Source organism: Oncorhynchus keta, chromosome 10 (assembly GCF_023373465.1).
Source record: "Oncorhynchus keta strain PuntledgeMale-10-30-2019 chromosome 10, Oket_V2, whole genome shotgun sequence".
Classification (NCBI taxonomy): domain Eukaryota; kingdom Metazoa; phylum Chordata; class Actinopteri; order Salmoniformes; family Salmonidae; genus Oncorhynchus; species Oncorhynchus keta.
This window is the reverse complement of record NC_068430.1, coordinates 76,849,956-76,869,851: the sequence shown is the minus strand read 5'-3', so window position 1 is coordinate 76,869,851 and position 19,896 is coordinate 76,849,956. Positions and strand designations below refer to the sequence as shown.

At 39.6% G+C, this 19,896-nt stretch overlaps 1 protein-coding gene across 1 annotated transcript; it reads left to right on the top strand.

The window, feature by feature from the left end:
- Nucleotides 1-6,190: 6,190 nt before the first annotated feature.
- On the top strand, nt 6,191-11,223 carry LOC127932399 (zinc finger protein 883-like). The gene is made up of 3 exons (XM_052528032.1): nt 6,191-6,605; nt 7,617-7,782; nt 9,383-11,223. Exons 1-3 carry the CDS (start codon nt 6,597-6,599, stop codon nt 10,990-10,992), a joined length of 1,785 nt encoding a protein of 594 aa, XP_052383992.1. The 5' UTR covers nt 6,191-6,596; the 3' UTR covers nt 10,993-11,223.
- The last annotated feature ends 8,673 nt before the right edge of the window (nt 11,224-19,896 follow it).

The window sequence follows — 19,896 nt, the reverse complement described above, 5'->3', positions numbered from 1 at the left end:
GACCAGGCTAATGGCGCCTATAAATTATTAACTAATGTGCATGTCCAATAGCCTTCACAAGACCAGGCTAATGGCGCCTATAAATTATGAACTAATGTGCATGTCCAATAGCCTTCACAGGACCAGGCTAATGGTGGCTATAAATTATTAACTAATGTGCATGTCCAATAGCCTTCACAAGACCAGGCTAATGGCGCCTATAAATGATTAACTAATGTGCATGTCCAATAGCCTTCACAAGACCAGGCATGACCCAGAATGGTTAAGCCTGTATTGAATCAGCTTGAACATAAACATTGGTTCTGCTTACACATATACTAATGGTTAACCCTATATCGATTCTGCTCTAGAAGTAGGTCTTCTTAGAGTGAAATGATCTTATAAACTACTAGGAATCTTATAAGAAAACAGTATAGGTACTGGAAAATCCTGAACCAACACAAAGATTTATTGCACTCCTGATTATTCAGATATAATATACTGGGGAGAAAGATTATTCTAAATGAAGGATCATGTTACCCTGATGAAAAGCTGGCTAGCTGTCAGTTACCAACATAGCTAGCTAGAAAAGGCATGTTACCCATAGCTAGCTACAGTTTTATCAAATTGATCTTAGCTGGCTAGCTAGTTTTATAATTTATTCCAAAACATTTCAGAATTGCACCCCTCACTACAAAACTAAGGCAATTTGCCAACACTAAGAAATATTTTTATAATTGCAAGCTAGCATCATATGTTTTTTTTACTGAGATACCGAAATGCTAGTTGTTGATTAAATTTGACACTTAGCGGCCACCTGACTTTGACAATGTGACTACAGTTTGTATTGTCGTCCCTTTTGAATCCAGGTCATATCAACGAGTCCCATAGAGTGACCAAAGCATTGTCCAGGTTTTGACTTGCCTAGTTAAATACAGGTTAAAGAATATATTTTTGAACATGGGCCAACGTACCTGATTGGATTTGGACCTTTCTATGAGCTTATAATATAAACAGTGAAGTTGTAAGAAAAAAATGGCAATCAGTAAAAACTGCATCCGGTTATGGTCAATAGGGGATACAACTGAGGGGAAAAACAAGTAGGGCCTTGAAAGGGGGTGCAGCAATAGTCAGAGGACCCATGCCGAATCTTTTCAGTCTGGACTGCAGCCATTTATTTTCTTTGTTAGAACGGCCACTTGAATATCTGAAAGGCTCATGGTGTAAGAAATCAGTGAAGGAATGGGAATATGTGCAGACTTCGGGAGGAAGGAGAGAATTAGGTCATAGTCACAGATTCCTAAACATGATTGTATGAACTGCCTTAATTTTGCTGGACCCCAGGAAGAGTATCTGCTGCGTCGGCAGTTAATGGCTATCCATAATAAATACTGTAATGAAACGAGCAGGGAGCATTCCTTTGTGAGGTGAGAACATTCCTTTGTGAGGTGAGAACATTCCTTTGTGAGGTGAGAACATTCCTTTGTGAGAGGTGAGAACATTCCTTTGTGAGGTGAGAACATTCCTTTTTGAACATTCCTTTGAGGTGAGAACATTCCTTTGTGAGGTGAGAACATTCCTTTGTGAGGTGAGAACATTCCTTTGTAAGAACATTCCTTTGTGAGGAGAACATTCCTTTGTGAGGTAAGAACATTCCTTTTGTGAGAACATTCCTTTGTGAGTAAGAACATTCCTTTGTGAGGTAAGAACATTCCTTTGTGAGGTGAGAACATTCCTTTGTGAGGTAAGAACATTCCTTTGTGAGGTAAGAATATTCCTTTGTGAGGTGAGAACATTCCTTTGTGAGGTAAGAACATTCCTTTGTGAGGTGAGAACATTCCTTTACGAGGTGATAATCGACAGCCATTCAAAGTGGTTGGAAGTTGTTTGCAGTCTATGGATTGTGCTCTTCTGATTTCAAACAATTCCTACAAAACAACAGAATCAAACAGACCCTTGTTCCTGCTTACCATCCTGACTCGAATGGCGCAGCAGAAAGGTCAGTCTAGATCCTCAAGCGAGCTCTGAAAAAAAAGGAATTGGAGGACAAGACAATCTACTGTCTTTCTCGAGCATCGCTGAGCTAATGTTCCGCAGGACCCCCCACAGAGTCACATGTCAGACCCCTGCTGAGCTCTTCCTGAAGCGCCAGATCCGAACACGCTTCAACCTACTCCGACCTGACTTAGCTAAAACAGTGGAAGAAAAACCATGCCAAACAAAAGAAACACCATGACCATGGTAGACTACACCTTCGAGTTTTCCAGGAGGAAGAACAAGTGTGACAGGGAAAGAGAAATGGATTCAGGCGACAGTAATCTGGAGACTGAGACCTGTGACTTACCTCATTCAGGACGGAAAGAGAAAACGTTTAAATCACTGTGTAGATTTATTGTTAGGCCTCATTAAATAAAGCTGATTATATTGTGTTATTTAATACATGGAGCGTACACAGTGAAATCAAACCCAGCAAATACTTTTGTTTAAAAAGGGATGATTTAACTCAAAATCTTTGTCATGATAAATGATGTTGATTTGACTAAAAATCAAAACAATTACAATGTTAATTGCATGATGTGTATGAAGGGCCCGATTCAGACTTGAGATATGTTGACGTAACATGGAGTTTAGTCAAGGACCATATCACCTCCACCCTACCTGACACCCTAGACCCACTCCAATTTGCTTACCGCCCAAATAGGTCCACAGACGATGCAATCTCAACCACACTGCACACTGCCCTAACCCATCTGGACAAGAGGAATACCTATGTGAGAATGCTGTTCATCGACTACAGCTCGGCATTTAACACCATAGTACCCTCCAAGCTCGTCATGAAGCTCGAGACCCTGGGTCTCGACCCCGCCCTGTGCAACTGGGTACTGGACTTCCTGACGGGCCGACCCCAGGTGGTGAGGGTAGGCAACAACATCTCCACCCCGCTGATCCTCAACACTGGGGCCCCACAAGGGTGCATTCTGAGCCCTCTCCTGTACTCCCTGTTCACCCACGACTGCGTGGCCACGCACGCCTCCAACTCAATCATCAAGTTTGCGGACAACACAACAGTGGTAGGCTTGATTACCAACAACGACGAGACGGCCTACAGGGAGGAGGTGAGGGCCCTCGGAGTGTGGTGTCAGGAAAATAACCTCACACTCAACGTCAAAAAAACTAAGGAGATGATTGTGGACTTCAGGAAACGGCAAAGGGAACACCCCCCTATCCACATCGATGGATCAGTAGTGGAGAGGGTAGCAAGTTTTAAGTTCCTCAGCATACACATCACAGACAAACTGAATTGGTCCACCCACACAGACAGCATCGTGAAGAAGGCGCAGCAGCGCCTCTTCAACCTCAGGAGGCTGAAGAAATTCGGCTTGTCACCAAAAGCACTCACAAACTTCTACAGATGCACAATCGAGAGCATCCTGGCGGGCTGTATCACCGCCTGGTACAGCAACTGCTCCGCCCACAACCGTAAGGCTCTCCAGAGGGTAGTGAGGTCTGCACAACGCATCACCGGGGGCAAACTACCTTCCCTCCAGGACACCTACACCACCCGATGTCACAGGAAGGCCATAAAGATCATCAAGGACAACAACCACCAAACCCACTGCCTGTTCACCCCGCTATCATCCAGAAGGCGAGGTCAGTACAGGTGCATCAAAGCTGGGACTGAGAGACTGAAAAACAGCTTCTATCTCAAGGCCATCAGACTGTTAAACAGCCACCACTAACATTGAGTGGCTGCTGCCAACACACTGACTCAACTCCAGCCACTTTAATAATGGGAATTGATGGAAATTGATGTAAAATATATCACTAGCCACTTTAAACAATGCTACTTAATATAATGTTTACATTCCCTACATTATTCATCTCATATGTATATACTGTACTCTATATCATCTACTGCATCTTTATGTAATGCATGTATCACTAGCCACTTTAAACTATGCCACTTTGTTTACATACCCTACATTACTCATCTCATATGTATATACTGTACTTGATACCATCTACTGCATCTTGCCTATGCCATTCTGTACCATCACTCATTCATATATCTTTATGTACATATTCTTTATCCCTTTACACTTGTGTGTATAAGGTAGTAGTTTTGGAATTGTTAGGTTAGATTACTCATTGGCAGCGTAGCCTAGTGGTTAGAGCGTTGGACTAGTAACCGGAAGGTTGCGAGTTCAAACCCCTGAGCTGACATGGTACAAATCTGTCGTTCTGCCCCTGAACAGGCAGTTAACCCACTGTTCCCAGGCCATCATTGAAAATAAGAATATGTTCTTAACTGACTTGCCTGGTTAAATAAGGGTAAAAATTATTATTATTATTTTTTTAAATTACTGTATTGTCGGAACTAGAAGCACAAGCATTTCGCTACACTCGCATTAACATCTGCTAACCATGTGTATGTGACAAATACATTTGATTTGATTTAGAGGGTTCATCTGTGGAGTGGCCTCCAAACCTGTAGTCAACACAGTGTCAATGTTACAATCAACTAACGTTAGTTAAACCTGTCGTCAGCACACAGACAGTGTCAATGTTGCAATCAACTAACGTTCGTTAGCTAGCATTCGAGGGCTGACTGTTCTCAAATATTTTTGCAGTGTAAAAATAAAATGTTGGTAATTCGTGTAGTCTGACTACTGCAGCAGGCTACTGCTTGTCCATTTGTTATGTTATGTGATTTTTATGAATAATGACTAAATTATGTATACATTTAGCTTAGAATTATAACTAAACAGAGTACTACTCTGTTAATGTATGAATGTATGAATCTTATTATAATCATAATACTGAATATAAGGTGTGTAGTTTTAGTCAAGAATTAGAACAAGGACTTTCTGTCCCTTGTTAGAAACGAGCAGAGCTATCGTCAGACCGGCTGGAATACTGTGTTCCTTACTGGACATTCTGTCCCTACCCAGGAAGGGGAGAGACCTTGGGCTTGTAGTAGATTGTTTAAAAGGTGGCAGACAATGTGAGAAGGCTTGTGAACTATATTGCCATTGTATCTGAGAGGAGGAGGGACATTTATGATGAAATGTGAGGTATATAAACCAATGTACATGGTATTATGACCAGAGCTCTCGGGAATAAACGCTACTGATTAATTTTGAGGCTGATCTTTGTCTATTTTATGCAAATAAGAACCTTACAAATTCTTAGAAACGGACAAAGTGTTTTGCTTTGTTACAATTGAATTGATTAATGAACATCTAGGAATTCAATTCCTCCAACACAACAAGAAACCCAGACGAGGGAAACGTGAAAGCATCCAGGCAGCAGCGATGAGCTTGTCATTAGTTCTCCAACGTTAGCTTTATTGTAGCGATAAAGCATTATGTTTATTGTTATGTTTTATTGTATACAAGTTATATACATAGACAGAAGGGAGTTAGTTATAAATAAAATACATTTGGCTGTAATTTAGTTTAGAAGAAAGACTTACGCAGTGGTGTAAAATACTTAAGCAGTACTTTAAAGTATTTTTACTTAGTAGTTTTTTGGTGGGAATCTGTACTTTACTTAAGTATTTCAATATTTGACAACTTTTACTTTTACTTCACTACATTCCCAAAGAAAATTATTTACCTTTTACTCCATACATTTTCCCTCACACTCAAAAGTACTCGTTACATTTTGAATGCTTAGCAGGACCGAAAATGGTTCAATTCACACACTTCTCAAGAGAACATCCCTGGTCCTCCCTACTTCCTATAATATGGCGGACTCACTAAACACAAATGTGTTGTTTCTAAATTAAGTCTGAGTGTTGGAGTGTGCCCCTGTCTAACCGTAAATTTTTAAAAAACAAGAAAATTGTGCTGTCTGGTTTAAATTATTCATACTTTTACTTTCAATACTTAAGTATATTTGAGCAATTCCATTTATTTTGATACATAAGTATATTTAAAACCAAATACTTTTAGACTTTTACTCAAATAGAATTTTACCAGGTGACTATCACTTGGACATGTCATTTTCTATTGTGGTATCTTTACTTTGACTCAAGTATGACTATTGGGTACTTTTTCCACCACCAGACTTACGTTTATTTTTGACCAGAGAATTACTTGTGAATTAGTTTTGATGCACCCATTGCAAAGACTTGCATAAACAGCTCTTTGTCCTGTCTGTGCTGGTAGTGAACAGCAGCTGCCATTACAGCAGCAGCCAAAGACCGGAAATAGTAATTGTCAGACAACCCCTCACGAGAGGCCTATTCAGATACTCCCTCTTTGCTCATGTGTTCCAAGTTACTGCCAGGCAAGGGTAGACGATAACAAACTACAAGATTCTTAACGTTTTCTTGACTTTTATAGATCACCTAAAATGTTATCCAGGAACTTTCTGAAGAAATATTAGGATACATGAGACGTTTATTTGTTTGAACTTAATTCCGTGTTGATATTGAAGTAGATGTTTGATTGCTCTGGTCTACGGACGCATCATTTGCAGCCTTGGGAATCTAATTTTCTCTCCGCAACTCCCTAGTCCGCAACTCCCTTATCTCTACACTACAACAAAGTAGTCTACTGTACTGTAGCCTACAATTATTCATTCAATACAAAGAAATAATAGCTTCCACAATGGATCGGGTAAGTCTGGCTTTAACAGTATAGGCCTGCTGTGTTGTACAAAATGTCTCGGCCTAGTTTCAATCGTCTTTGATCCTCCACATTCCTGTGTTGGGTTTAAACGTTTCGACCAAAAAAGCATGATGACGGTAAAACTTGTTGCGATTTTTTCTCTTCGTCAAAGTAGCCTGCTACTATATTATGTTTAGGAATATGTAACTATGACCTAATAATCTCTCCTTCCTCCACAAAGTTCACATTCATTCACTGAATTCGAACACATTGTCCATTATTTGACCAGATACTCAAGTGTCCGTTCAAACAAAGAAAATAAATGTCTTCAACAATGGAAGGCAATCGGTAAAGAGGCAAGATCAGGTGGGAACATTATAGCCAATGAGAGGGCAGATATGCGTGTTTCCACTAGTTTCCACTAGTTTCCACAGCCACAAATGTCTATATCGCATTTTTATTTATTTAAGGTTAGACATAAAGCTAGAAGTGGTGTTAAGGTTAGGGTTAAAAAATAAAACATTTAAATCATTGCCACATAAGTACTGGAAAATTCACAATAAGATCAGGTGGGACCATTATTAGGCATAAAGTTATAAGTTTTGTTAATAAGATCAATGGTAGAAATGGGCGTGGTTTATGGCTTTGTTTGCGGTAACGAGTGACGACAAGTCACTACTACCATATAAAGTTTCCTATTTTTATCAATACACTCCTAACAACCTAATCGTTACGAAATGTATATTCGATCAAATGAAACAGAAGACAGATTTTGGGCCCAGTTATCCCTCTCGCTTCACCTCTTCATCGCTGTTTGAAAGGAAATGACTGGTATGAGATATATGGTGGAAACTAGACCATTCCTCCACCAGTCAATGCTCTTAGATTAGTGGGAAGTAGTGAACGATTGAACATTTCAGGTAAAAGGGGATATTCGAGGGATGCACCCAAATCAGAGGTATAGACTAAATTAATACAATATTTGGTTTAATGTTAATCCATGTTGAATACTTCCAACAGGACAAATCTAGACCGTTCCCCTTCCCCCTCCCAGAGTCCCCAGGTCGATCGCCTCCCTGTACTTTACTGCTGGGTCTGGTTGACTGCAGGAAAACACCAGGGCAGAGTGGAACTGAGAGAGGAGAAGAGGAACATGGAGATGTGATTTCATTAAGTAAGAACCATGGTGTGTGGATGAGACTACAGTCTGCTTCTGTAACAATTAATTAATTATATATTGATGAAAATATCTGGTCGTTCCACCCAAAGTGTATCAAAAAAAAGTTTGATTTCACATTTGAACATTCTGTCATAAAAAGCACATGTTCAACTTAATAAAATACATGTTTTGCCATCTCAAGAGGTTTAATGAAATATAAATACTATAGTCAGAGCCAATGTACCAAATAAAGTAACAGGGTTGACCGTAACAGGGGACTACTGAAAACAACAAAAACACTACATTGGTAAAACAGTCCTTTAAACCAGCCATGAATCTGCTTGTGACGGGGGAATGAAAGCTAGTATTGTGCAACAGGAAGTAGTAATTGAATGCAGTCTTCACATAAAAAGTTATTGTTAAAACATCTCTATCATGTCTGTGTCTGGATAGAAGGGTTGAGATGCTCAGTTCTCCACCACAAAACAGAATTTACTAAAATAGTAGAACCATCATCTGCTTTTACTCTGTGATATGACTATTATATGTTCAATGTTTCTTATGCAAAAAAAAAACATTTATTTTCAAAAAATATTTTTTGAAAGAATAGTTTCACCATATTAAAACAAGAGTTCAGTTCATGTAACAGGGTTGACCTTAAAATGAGGGACAGACTTAAATTAATCACTAATCACACAAAATAAATAATGTTCAGAAATGACTGTTAAAGTAACCAAATAACTAGGGCTTTAGATGCACACTAATCATTTCCTATTAAACTGATTATGGCAGTAGGCCGAGTATGTCATTAGTCATGTAAACACCTTACTCTGTAATGGGAAGTAAGGATACACCTTTAAAAACACCTGGTTTTCTGAACAATCTTTAGACTGATTAGGACATGTAAACACTTTAATCAGAGTTATAGAGGTGTATTTAATCTGTGTATGTGCTAACACAAGCAGCGCCAGCTAACTTCTTTTGACCGAGGGCAGTGAGTTCAGGAAAAACTAAAAGTATGCTGCTTAGAAATAGTTTTCACATACAAACTACATTTTTAATAACTCAGAATTAAATATGCTTAAAAAAAATAACATGATCGCTTTTACAGAACCTTTATTTTGATAGCAATTTTTATTTATTTATCAAAGTCCCATCAGAGCAGCCTGATTTCAGATGTGTCCATATAAACAGGTTTATGAGGGAAATTGTTCTACTTTCAAAGCATGTCCATGTTTAAATTAAACTCCTATACTAATTGACTTCACAATAATCATATTATTCTGCGCTTGTAACTTTACTCAATGATGGTAAGAATTTGAGTAATTATTGTATTAGATGGGTTAAAATCTTTCTAGAAGTTACACAGGGTTGACGGAGGGACCTGTCAAAATGCTGATTTGTGTCACTTTAGTTTCAACCCCCCCCAAAAAATCAGATTAATTGAATTCTCCATGTGTTCTGTATTAAATGGCACTTTATTGAATATTACAGTTTTAAAATGCAATATTAGCATGCAATTATTACTGGAAAAATGTCAAAGGGACCCAAACGGCAGTCTTTCATAGACATCTGTTTATGGACCCATATTTGCAAAACCTAACTATTCAATGTCTTTGTTTCACAGGGGACATCCCTAATCGTTGCTCTCTCAGTGGGAGGGGCTTATCATCTGCGGAGCCTCAACAACATCATGATGCTGACAAGAAAGAGAAGAGCCTCTCCAGATCAGAACACCTCAAGAAACACCATCAGAGACTTACAGGGAAGAAACCTCACTGCTGCTCTGACTGTGGGAAGAGTTTTGCTAAACAGAAGGAATTGACGATTCATGAGCATATTCACAATGGAGAGAAACCGTACCACTGCTCTCAGAGTGGTAAGAGTTTTGCTGCATTTAAAATCTTAAAATCTAATCAGAGAATTCATACAAGGGAGAAGACTTACACCTGCTTTGATTGTGGGAAATACTTTAGTCGATCAGGAGACCTGACTGCACACCAACGCATACACACAGGAGTGAAGCCTTATAGCTGTGATCAATGTGGGAAGAGCTTTGCTGTATCCGGAAACCTGACAACACACCAACGCATACACACAGGAGAGAAGCCTTATAGCTGTGATCAATGTGGGAAGAGCTTCAATCATTCAGGAGACCTGACTAAACACCAACGCATACACACAGGAGAGAAATCTTATAGCTGTGATCAATGTGGGAAGAGCTTCCGTCATTCAGGATCCCTGACTACACACCAACGCATACACACAGGAGATAAGCCTTATAGCTGTGATCAGTGTGGTAAGAGCTTCAATCATCCAGGATCCCTGACTAAACACCAACGCATACACACAGGGGAGAAGCCTTATAGCTGTGATCAATGTGGGAAGAGCTTTGCTGTATCCGGAAACCTGACTACACACCAACGCATACACACAGGAGAGAAGCCTTATAGCTGTGATCAATGTGGGAAGAGCTTCAATCAATCAGGAGCACTGACTACACACCAGCGCATACACACAGGAGAGAAGCCTTATAGCTGTGATCAATGTGGGAAGAGCTTCAGTCAATCAGGAGCACTGACTACACACCAATGCATACACACAGCACATAAACCTTATAGCTGTAATCAGTGTAGGAAGTGCTTCAATCAATCAGGAGCCCTGACGACACACCAACGCATACACACAGGAGAGAAGCCTTATAGCTGTGATCAGTGTGGGAAGAGCTTCCATCAATCAGGAGACCTGACTGCACACCAACGTATACACACAGGAGAGAAACCTTATAGCTGTGATCAGTGTGGGAAGAGCTTCAATCATTCAGGATCCCTGACTAAACACCAACGCATACACACAGGAGAGAAACCTTATAGCTGTGATCAGTGTGGGAAGAGTTTCAATCATTCAGGATCCCTGACTAAACACCAACGCATACACACAGGAGAGAAGCCTTATAGCTGTGATCAGTGTGGGAAGAGTTTCAATCATTCAGGATCCCTGACTAAACACCAACGCATACACACAGGAGAGAAGCCTTATAGCTGTGATCAGTGTGGGAAGAGTTTTGCTCTAGATTTCAATCTGACAACACACCAGCGAATACACACTGGAGAGAAACCTTACTCCTGTCTATGTGGAAAGAGCTTTGCTCATTCAGGGTCACTGAAAAACCACCAGAAAACACAAACATGTCATCTTTCATCTCCCTCCTCTCCGACACCAGTTCCAGATCCCTAAATAAAGTTTACATAGAAAACATCTTGTAAAGAGTCATCCATCTCCCATTCTCTAACAGTTACTAAGTGTGATTACCATGGTAACCTGTGTAGCATAATATGCATCTCTGGATCCATGTGTATCAAGCGTCTTGGAGTAGGAGTGGTGTGTGGTGGGGAGTAGGAGTGTTCAGAGCTGTATCTTATTTCTAAATCTCCTCTTGTCCATTAAATAACTTTAATGTAGAATGTTTCAACTATACAAGGTGTGTATTCATTTATTCAATAGAAAAATAAATTACATCCATTATCTGCTCAACAATGTCTAATTATCACATTAATTATATGTTTTTAAAATCTATAATAATTTTTAATGAGGATCATTGGCCTCTTGTATAAATAATTTGGTCCTAAAAGATGTTCTGCCAATTGGTCTGAGGGTCACAGTTACCTGCATGAACCAAAACTGAGTGAGAGAAGAGTGAGCACTCTCTTCAGAAATACAATTCCAGCACAATGTCCTATACATTACCATTCTACTTCTTTTTGGTGAGTTGTTACGTGGAACAAATGCTTGTGTGAAAATATTGTAAAACATCTGGAATGTGGTTTCATGTTTTCTTGTTTTGTTTTACATTGCTGATTGCATATTCATTGTTTAAATATGTATATTTTTCAAATTTGTATTGTTTAGTTGTATTCTGTAGAAGAGACCAGGATATGTTATTGGCCTGTGGGTCCCAATACTCAGTGTTATAGTCATGGTACTGACAATAGAGACCAGGATATGTTGTTGGCCTGGGTCCCAATACTCAGTGTTATAGTCATGGTACTGACAATAGAGACCAGGATATGTTGTTGGCCTGGGTCCCAATACTCAGTGTTATAGTCATGGTACTGACAATAGAGACCAGGATATGTTGTTGGCCTGGGTCCCAATACTCAGTGTTATAGTCATGGTACTGAGAATAGAGACCAGGATATGTTGTTGGCCTGGGTCCCAATACTCAGTGTTATAGTCATGGTACTGAGAATAGAGACCAGGATATGTTGTTGGCCTGGGTCCCAATACTCAGTGTTATAGTCCTGGTCCTGAGAATAGAGACCAGGATATGTTGTTGGCCTGGGTCCCAATACTCAGTGTTATAGTCATGGTACTGAGAATAGAGACCAGGATATGTTGTTGTCCTGGATCCCAATACTCAGTCCCAATACTCCCAATACTCAGTGTTATAGTCCTGGTCCTGAGAATAGAGACCAGGATATGTTGTTGTCCTGGGTCCCAATACTCAGTGTTATAGTCCTGGTCCTGAGAATAGAGACCAGGATATGTTGTTGTCCTGGGTCCCAATACTCAGTGTTATAGTCCTGGTCCTGAGAATAGAGACCAGGATATGTTGTTGTCCTGGGTCCCAATACTCAGTGTTATAGTCCTGGTCCTGAGAATAGAGACCAGGATATGTTGTTGTCCTGGGTCCCAATACTCAGTGTTATAGTCCTGGTCCTGAGAATAGAGACCAGGATATATAGTCCTGGGTCCCAATACTCAGTGTTATAGTCCTGGTCCTGAGAATAGAGACCAGGATATGTTGTTGTCCTGGGTCCCAATACTCAGTTATAGTCCTGGTCCTGAGAATGTTATAGTCCTGGTCCTGAGAATAGAGACCAGGATATGTTGTTGTCCTGGGTCCCAATACTCAGTGTTATAGTCCTGGTCCTGAGAATAGAGACCAGGATATGTTGTTGTCCTGGGTCCCAATACTCAGTGTTATAGTCCTGGTCCTGAGAATAGAGACCAGGATATGTTGTTGTCCTGGGTCCCAATACTCAGTGTTAGTCCTGGTCCTGAGAATAAAACAGGTTTAAAACAACAACAGAGAAACACGTGTCTTACAGTGCTACACATCTGTTATGATAGACTTTTTCCTGCTTAATTGAAGTATCAGGTGTAGTTTTTCACCAGTTATAAAGTGTGTTTGTTGTCTCTCTTTATGTTTCTATGGCTGCAGAGAGGGAGATGCAACAACAGCCTTGAGAACATCTGGACTCAAATTGAACTATTTCCCAAGTTGCTGTCAGGTAAAAGTAGACGAAAGCAGACTTACAGGATTATTTTTGAAAGGGGTGTTGTTGAATGTTCCCTTTGCAAAAAAACAGCCCCAAAGCATGATGTTTCCACCCCCATGCTTCACAGTAGTTATGGTGTTCTTTGGATGCAACTCAGCATTCTTTTTTTTACCAAAAAGTTATATTTTGGTTTCATCTGACCATATGACATTCTCCCAATCTTCTTCTGGATCATCCAAATACTCTCTAGCAAACTTCAGATGGGCCTGGACATGTACTGGCTTAAGCAGGGGGACACGTCTGGCACTGCAGGATTTGAGTCCCTGGCGGCGTAGTGTGTTACTGATGGTAGGCTTTGTTACTTTGGTCCCAGCTCTCTGCAGGTCATTCACTAGGTCCCCCCGTGAGGTTCTGGGATTTTTGCTCACCGTTCTTATGATCACTTTGACCCCACAGGGTGAGATTTTGCGTGGAGCCCCAGATCGAGGGAGATTATCAGTGGTCTTATATGTCTTCCATTTCCTAATAATTGCTCCCACAGTTGATTTCTTCAAACCAAGCTGTTTACCTATTGCAGATTCAGTCTTCCCAGCCTGGTGCAGGTCTACAATGTTGTTTTTTGTGTCCTTTGACAGCTCTTTGGTCTTGGCCATAGTGGAGTTTGGAGTGTGACTGTTTGAGGTTGTGGACAGGTGTCTTTTATACTGAAAACAAGTTCAAACAGGTGCCATTAATACAGGTAACGAGTGGAGGACAGAGGAGCCTCTTAAAGAAGAAGTTACAGGTCTGTGAGAGCCAGAAATCTTGCTTGTTTGTAGGTGACCAAATACTTATTTTCCACCATCATTTGCAAATAAATTCATTAAAAGTCCTACAATGTGATTTTCTGGATATTCTTTTCTCATTTTGTCTGTAATAGTTGAAGTGTACCTATGATGAAAATTACAGTCCCTCTCATCTTTTAAAGTGGGAGAACTTGCACAATTGGTGGCTGACAATACTTTTTTGCCCCACTGTACACCCACACTTCGAACCATATTCAGACTTGAGAACTTAACATCGACGAGAGTCCAAAAATATTGCCTAATGTCCACATTTTATTGACTTAAGTCCACGTTACGTCAACATATCTCAAGATTGAATCGGGCCCTTCATACACATCATGCAATATACATTGTAATTGTTGTAGTTTTTAGTAATGTTTTGTAAAATGCAGTATAATTTATCATGAAAATGATTGGGTTAAACCATCTCTTTTTAAACAAAAGTATTTGCTGGACTTGAAGAACTTCGGATGTTTTCAATGAGGAGACTCTCAGTTAGATAGCAAATGTTCAGTTTTTCCTGAAAGATTCTTTGTGTAGGAGAAATCGCTCCTTTTTGTTCGTCACGTTTGGCTACCAAAAAAAAACGAAAATTCAGTCATCAAAACGCCAAACTTTTTCCAAATTAACTCCATAATATCGACTGAAACATGGCAAACGTTGTTTAGAACCAATCCTCAAGGTGTTTTTCACATATCTCTTCAATGTGGTATCGTTCCTGGAAGTGTGCTTCTCTGTCTGTATCCCATGACAAAATGAGTGTTACTGACAATTGCGCACCGATTTAAACAAAGGACACCGGACGGCCCCCTGGCAAATGTAGTCTCTTATGGCCAATCTTCCAATGATATGCCTACAAATACGCCACAATGCTGCAGACATCTTGGATGAACGGCACAGCATATTCACAGCCATATAAGGAGACGTTAGTAAACACAGCGTCAAAAATCCTGTTCATTTCCTGTTAGAAGTTTCATCTTGGTTTCGCCTGTAGCATTAGTTCTGGGGCACTCACAGATCATATCTTTGCAGTTTTGGAGACGTCAGAGTTTTGTCTTTCCAAGGCTGTCAATTCCATGCATAGTCGAGCATCTATTTATGACAAAATATTGCGCTTAAAACGGGCACGTCTTTTTATCCAATAATGACATAGCGCCCCCATAGCTTCAACTGGTTAACCTCTTGATTCTAGCCATCCCGGATCCGGGATCGTGAATACAGCCTCAAGCTCATTACCATAACGCAATGTTAACTATTCATGAAAATCGCAAATGAAATGAAATAAATATGCTTGCTCTCAAGCTTAGCCTTTTGTTAACAACACTGTCATCTCAGATTTTCAAAATATGCTTTTCAACCATAGCAAAGCAAGCATTTGTGTAAGATTATTGATAGCTAGCGTAGCATTCAGCATGCAACATTTTCACAAAAACAAGAAAAGCATTCAAATAAAATAATTTACCTTTGAAGAACTTCAGATGTTTTCAATGAGGAGACTCTCAGTTAGATAGCAAATGTTCAGTTTTTCCAAGATTATTTGTTTAGGACAAATCGCTCCGTTTTGTTCATCACGTTTAGCTACGAAAAAAACCTGTATCCAGGAGTGTAATTATCCCCGCAGCTCATTAGCATAACACAACGTTAACTATTCATGAAAATCGCAAATGAAATGAAATAAATATATTAGCTCTCAAGCTTAGCCTTTTGTTAAGTCTTTAATGTCATTTGCAAACATCCATAGCTCCAAAAGCTCAAGGTAGCTTTCAAAATCCTCCCGTGATTCTTTGTACTCGTCCACTTGTCGGCCTTGTATAGTAGCCATTTTCCATCGCTAATGTTCTCTGGGTTAATATCTCTGCAATAGTTCTGTATGTTCTTCCTGACAGATGCATGGCTGCTCCATTTACAATCCTCACGTTTGTTCTTTTGAATCCATTTGTCGTATTTGAGGTTTTATCACCTATAGAACAACTAATAATAACAACTGGACAGGAGAGAGGAGCTCATCTGGGAAACTTTACTAATTCAAAAATGATAGTACAACACCCGCATGTTTGAGGCAGCACGTTCTGCTGGGTCTGGTCTACTGCAGGAAAACACCGGGGCAGAGTGGAACTGAGAGACGAGAAGAGGAAGATGGAGATTTGATTTCATTAAGAACCATGTGGATTAGATTACAGTCTGCTTCTGTACCAATTAATTGGTTAATTATATATTGGATGAAAATATCTGGTAGTTCCACCCAATTGAGAAGTGTAACTTGGTGCCCACAAGATTTCACCTCATTTTAACATTCTGTCATGAAGTGCACATGTTCAACTTCATAAAAACATGTTTTCCTCAAGAGGTTATATGAAAATAAATACTGTACTAAGTGCCAATGTGCTAAATACAGTAACATGGGACAACTGAAAACAACAAAACCACTATTTCACATTGGTAAAATAGTCCTTTAAATCAGCCACATATTTTCTTATGACAGGTGTCGTGTCTTTACTATCATTAAATTGAAGACATAGTTTTATCAAAGATTCCCTGTAATTAGTATAACGCGATCAAAGTAATTAATCATGTAACTGTAATTAACTAGAAAGTCGGGGCACCAAGGAAAGCATTCCGATTACAAAGTTATAATTTATCAATATAATCTTTCAGATATTTTCATATCTGATCAATAGTCTTCCGATTAATGATTTATTTATTTTACCTCACGTTAGTCTCATTCCAAACGTCGTAAATTGTTGGTTATCTGCGCGAATCCAGTCTTGACTATGAGTCATCCATACATCAATTGTCTTAAATAATTTACTTATTACTAAGTAATTAACAGAAATGCATAAACAAACAGTAAATATGGTTACATGAAATGATAGAATGTGCCCTAGTGGGTTAAACCGGCATCGCGGCTTGTTTGACAAAAGGGGAGTGGGGGGTCAACTGAGATGTCACAACAGAGTTAATCATTTTACAATTGAAATGCTATTCCTTACACATGGACCCTCACTCAGTCGGGAACAATTGCAATCAATATATATATATTTACGCTCAGTATGTCGTCTTGATCGCTGGTGAAAAGTTCATTTATTTTGCAGAATTGTCCTTCTCTCATCATCACTCTCTCTCGGTTGGGGTTAGAGGGATTTATTCAGAGTGACATTCTTTATAGAATGGATGTTTCGGCGGTTGTCATTCTTCGCGTTCAATGATGCCGAATTCCTAACTGCAGTCTCTCCATCAGGGAGACTGTAGTCCCATGTATGACAACATCTCAGGCTCTGCAGCACAGAGAGCAGACAGAGGAGAGCAGGATGACAGTCACTACACCAGCGTCCACTTCTCTTGGTCCAATAACCAGGAAGTGCCTCTGCATTCCACTGTTCAACTGCCTCAACCCCAGAAAGAGGATGAGGATGTCCAGCGTGATGCTGTGAAATTCTACCATCCCAGTGCTGCCACCCGGTGAGCAAGTCCAGATATTACAACATCTCAGATAAATTATAAAATAAATGGTTCATGTGCTTGACATTGAGGAATGCATAATACTTGTATGTTAAGCAGATCAGCTGTTGTTCAGATAAATGTATTAAGATGTACAATGACTTCAAAGTTGTTTAGTTTAAATGTATTAACATCTATACAGACTATACGGTGCCTGAGGAAGGCCCCCAGCATCATCAAGGACCCCACACACCCCAGCCACGAGCTGTTCACACCCTTACCGTCGGGCTGACGGTGTCAGAGCATGAGGTCAGATACCAACAGGCTCAGAGACAGTTTCTATCTACAAGCCATCAGACTGCTCAACACTTGAACTGGACTGACCACCTGCAATGTTTCCTCGCACCATAGCACACATGAACACACATACACACGCATGCACACACAAACACACACACACACACACACACACACACACACACACACACACACACACACACACACACACACACACACACACACACACACACACACACACACACACACACACACACACATACATACATACATGCTACACATCACAACTGCTGCTACCAGACTCTTATTATGATTGATAAATACTGCACAATTGAACCCATTGCCCCTCATCCTCCCCTTCCCCAAAACACAAGAAAATATTGTACTATTAATCATCTCCCTTGTATTATACTTATGCTAAAATGTTTATTCTATTCTACTGAGACATTTTCTTTGTTTTTATTTTGTCTTATTGTTGTTGCATTATTAAGAAGGAACCTGCCAGTAAGCATTTAGTTGGACAGTGTATACCATGAGTATCCTGTACATACGACTAATATAACTTGAAACGATGACTTTAAATGAGACCCCAGAAGTGAGGATGATGATAACATGTTGCATCTCCTTTCTCATCAGACCTCTCTCACAGGAAGCTGAGGAGGACCTCTCTGTGTTCTATAGAACAGTCAACAAACCCAGAACCAAGAAGACCTGAACACAAGATGATCTTTGTTGCGTCCCAAATGATACCTTGTTCCCTCTAGTGCACTATGTAGTCGTGGGTCGTGGGCTCTTGGCTTGAGACTGAGCTTTGCTTTGTATATCTGAAAGGGAACAAGACAATACCAAACTTGTCATTAAGCAGTATTACTTTAGCTCTTTGCGTGAGGTTTAGCGAGAGGAAAATGTTGCCCATAATGCTTTAGGTCGTCATGGTTGGTGGCACAACAAATTGGGGAATAATTACTGTAGCTTCAGTACTGTTAACGATTAATGTACAATACTATACAGCCACACTGTTATTCACTTCAAAACCTATTCAGACTTTAGATAAGTTGACTTCACATGGACATTAGTCCAAAATTGTTGCCTACTTATCTCAAGTCTGAATTGGGCCAAAGATACACATCTTGCTATTAATAATGTAAAAAAAAATGTTTTAAATCATTTAGTGTTGAACTATCCTCTTGAATAAAAGTACATGATAAAACTGGGCTTGATTTCACCCCCCAGAAATGTCACCTATGTTTAACTAGGCAAGTCAGTTAAGAGCAAATTATTTTTTACAATGACAGCCTACAATGACGGCCTACACTCAGTGTGCTCCATGTATTAAATAGCACAATGTAATCACCTTTATTTAAGAGGCCTAACAATAAATGTACATAGTGATTTGATCATCACATCCCAACTATAGTATTTTAGGTTGTATCACTTATAGAATAACTAATAATAACTGGACAGGAGGGAGCAGCTCATTTGGGAAACTTTACTAATCCAAAACATGGTAGTACAACACAGGGGCATGTTTGAGGCAGCAAATTCTATCAATGTATTAAAGTTAAGAGGTCCCAGGATTAACCAATCAGGTAAGTGATAATCGTATCTAGGCAGATTACCATGTTAAAACCTCTTACCATGTTAGAACTACCCATCCCGGATCCGGTATATTTGTCATCAGCAACGCTGAATAGCAGTCAAAAAATATTACTAGAAAATATTCATATTCATGAAATCACAAGTGAAATATAGCGAAACACATCTTCTTAGCCTTTTGTTAATCACCCTGTCGTCTCAGATTTTGAAATTATGCTTTACAGCGAAAGCAATACAAGCGTTTGTGTAAGTTTATCGATAGCATAGCATTATGTACACTTAGCATCAGGAAGCTTGGTCACGAAAATCAGAAAAGCAATCAAATTAATCGTTTACCTTTGATGAGCTTCGGATGTTTTCACTCACGAGACTCCCAGTTAGACAGCAAATGTTCCTTTTGTTCCATAAAGGGAAGCAACAGAAAACGGAATCTGGTTGATATCCCTTTCAATGGGCAATAGGGATGCATAGAAAAACAGGGGTTTAAAAATAAGAGTCACTTCCTGATTGAATTTTTCTCAGGATTTCACCTGCAATAGCAGTTCTGTTATACTCACAGACAATAATTTTACAGTTTTGGAAACTTTAGAGTGTTTTCTATCATAAGCTGTCAATTATATGCATATTCTAGTATCTGGTCCTGAGAAATAGGCAGTTTACTTTGGGGACGTTATTTTTCCAAAAATAAAAATAGTGCACCCTAG

What these genes read in the sequence shown, in the direction of transcription:
- LOC127932399 (XM_052528032.1), top strand. An exon ending in TTCATTAAGTAAGAACCATG is followed by an intron (nt 7,783 to 9,382) that starts GTGTGTGGATGA and finishes TTTGTTTCACAG; the next exon opens with GGGACATCCCTAATCGTTGC.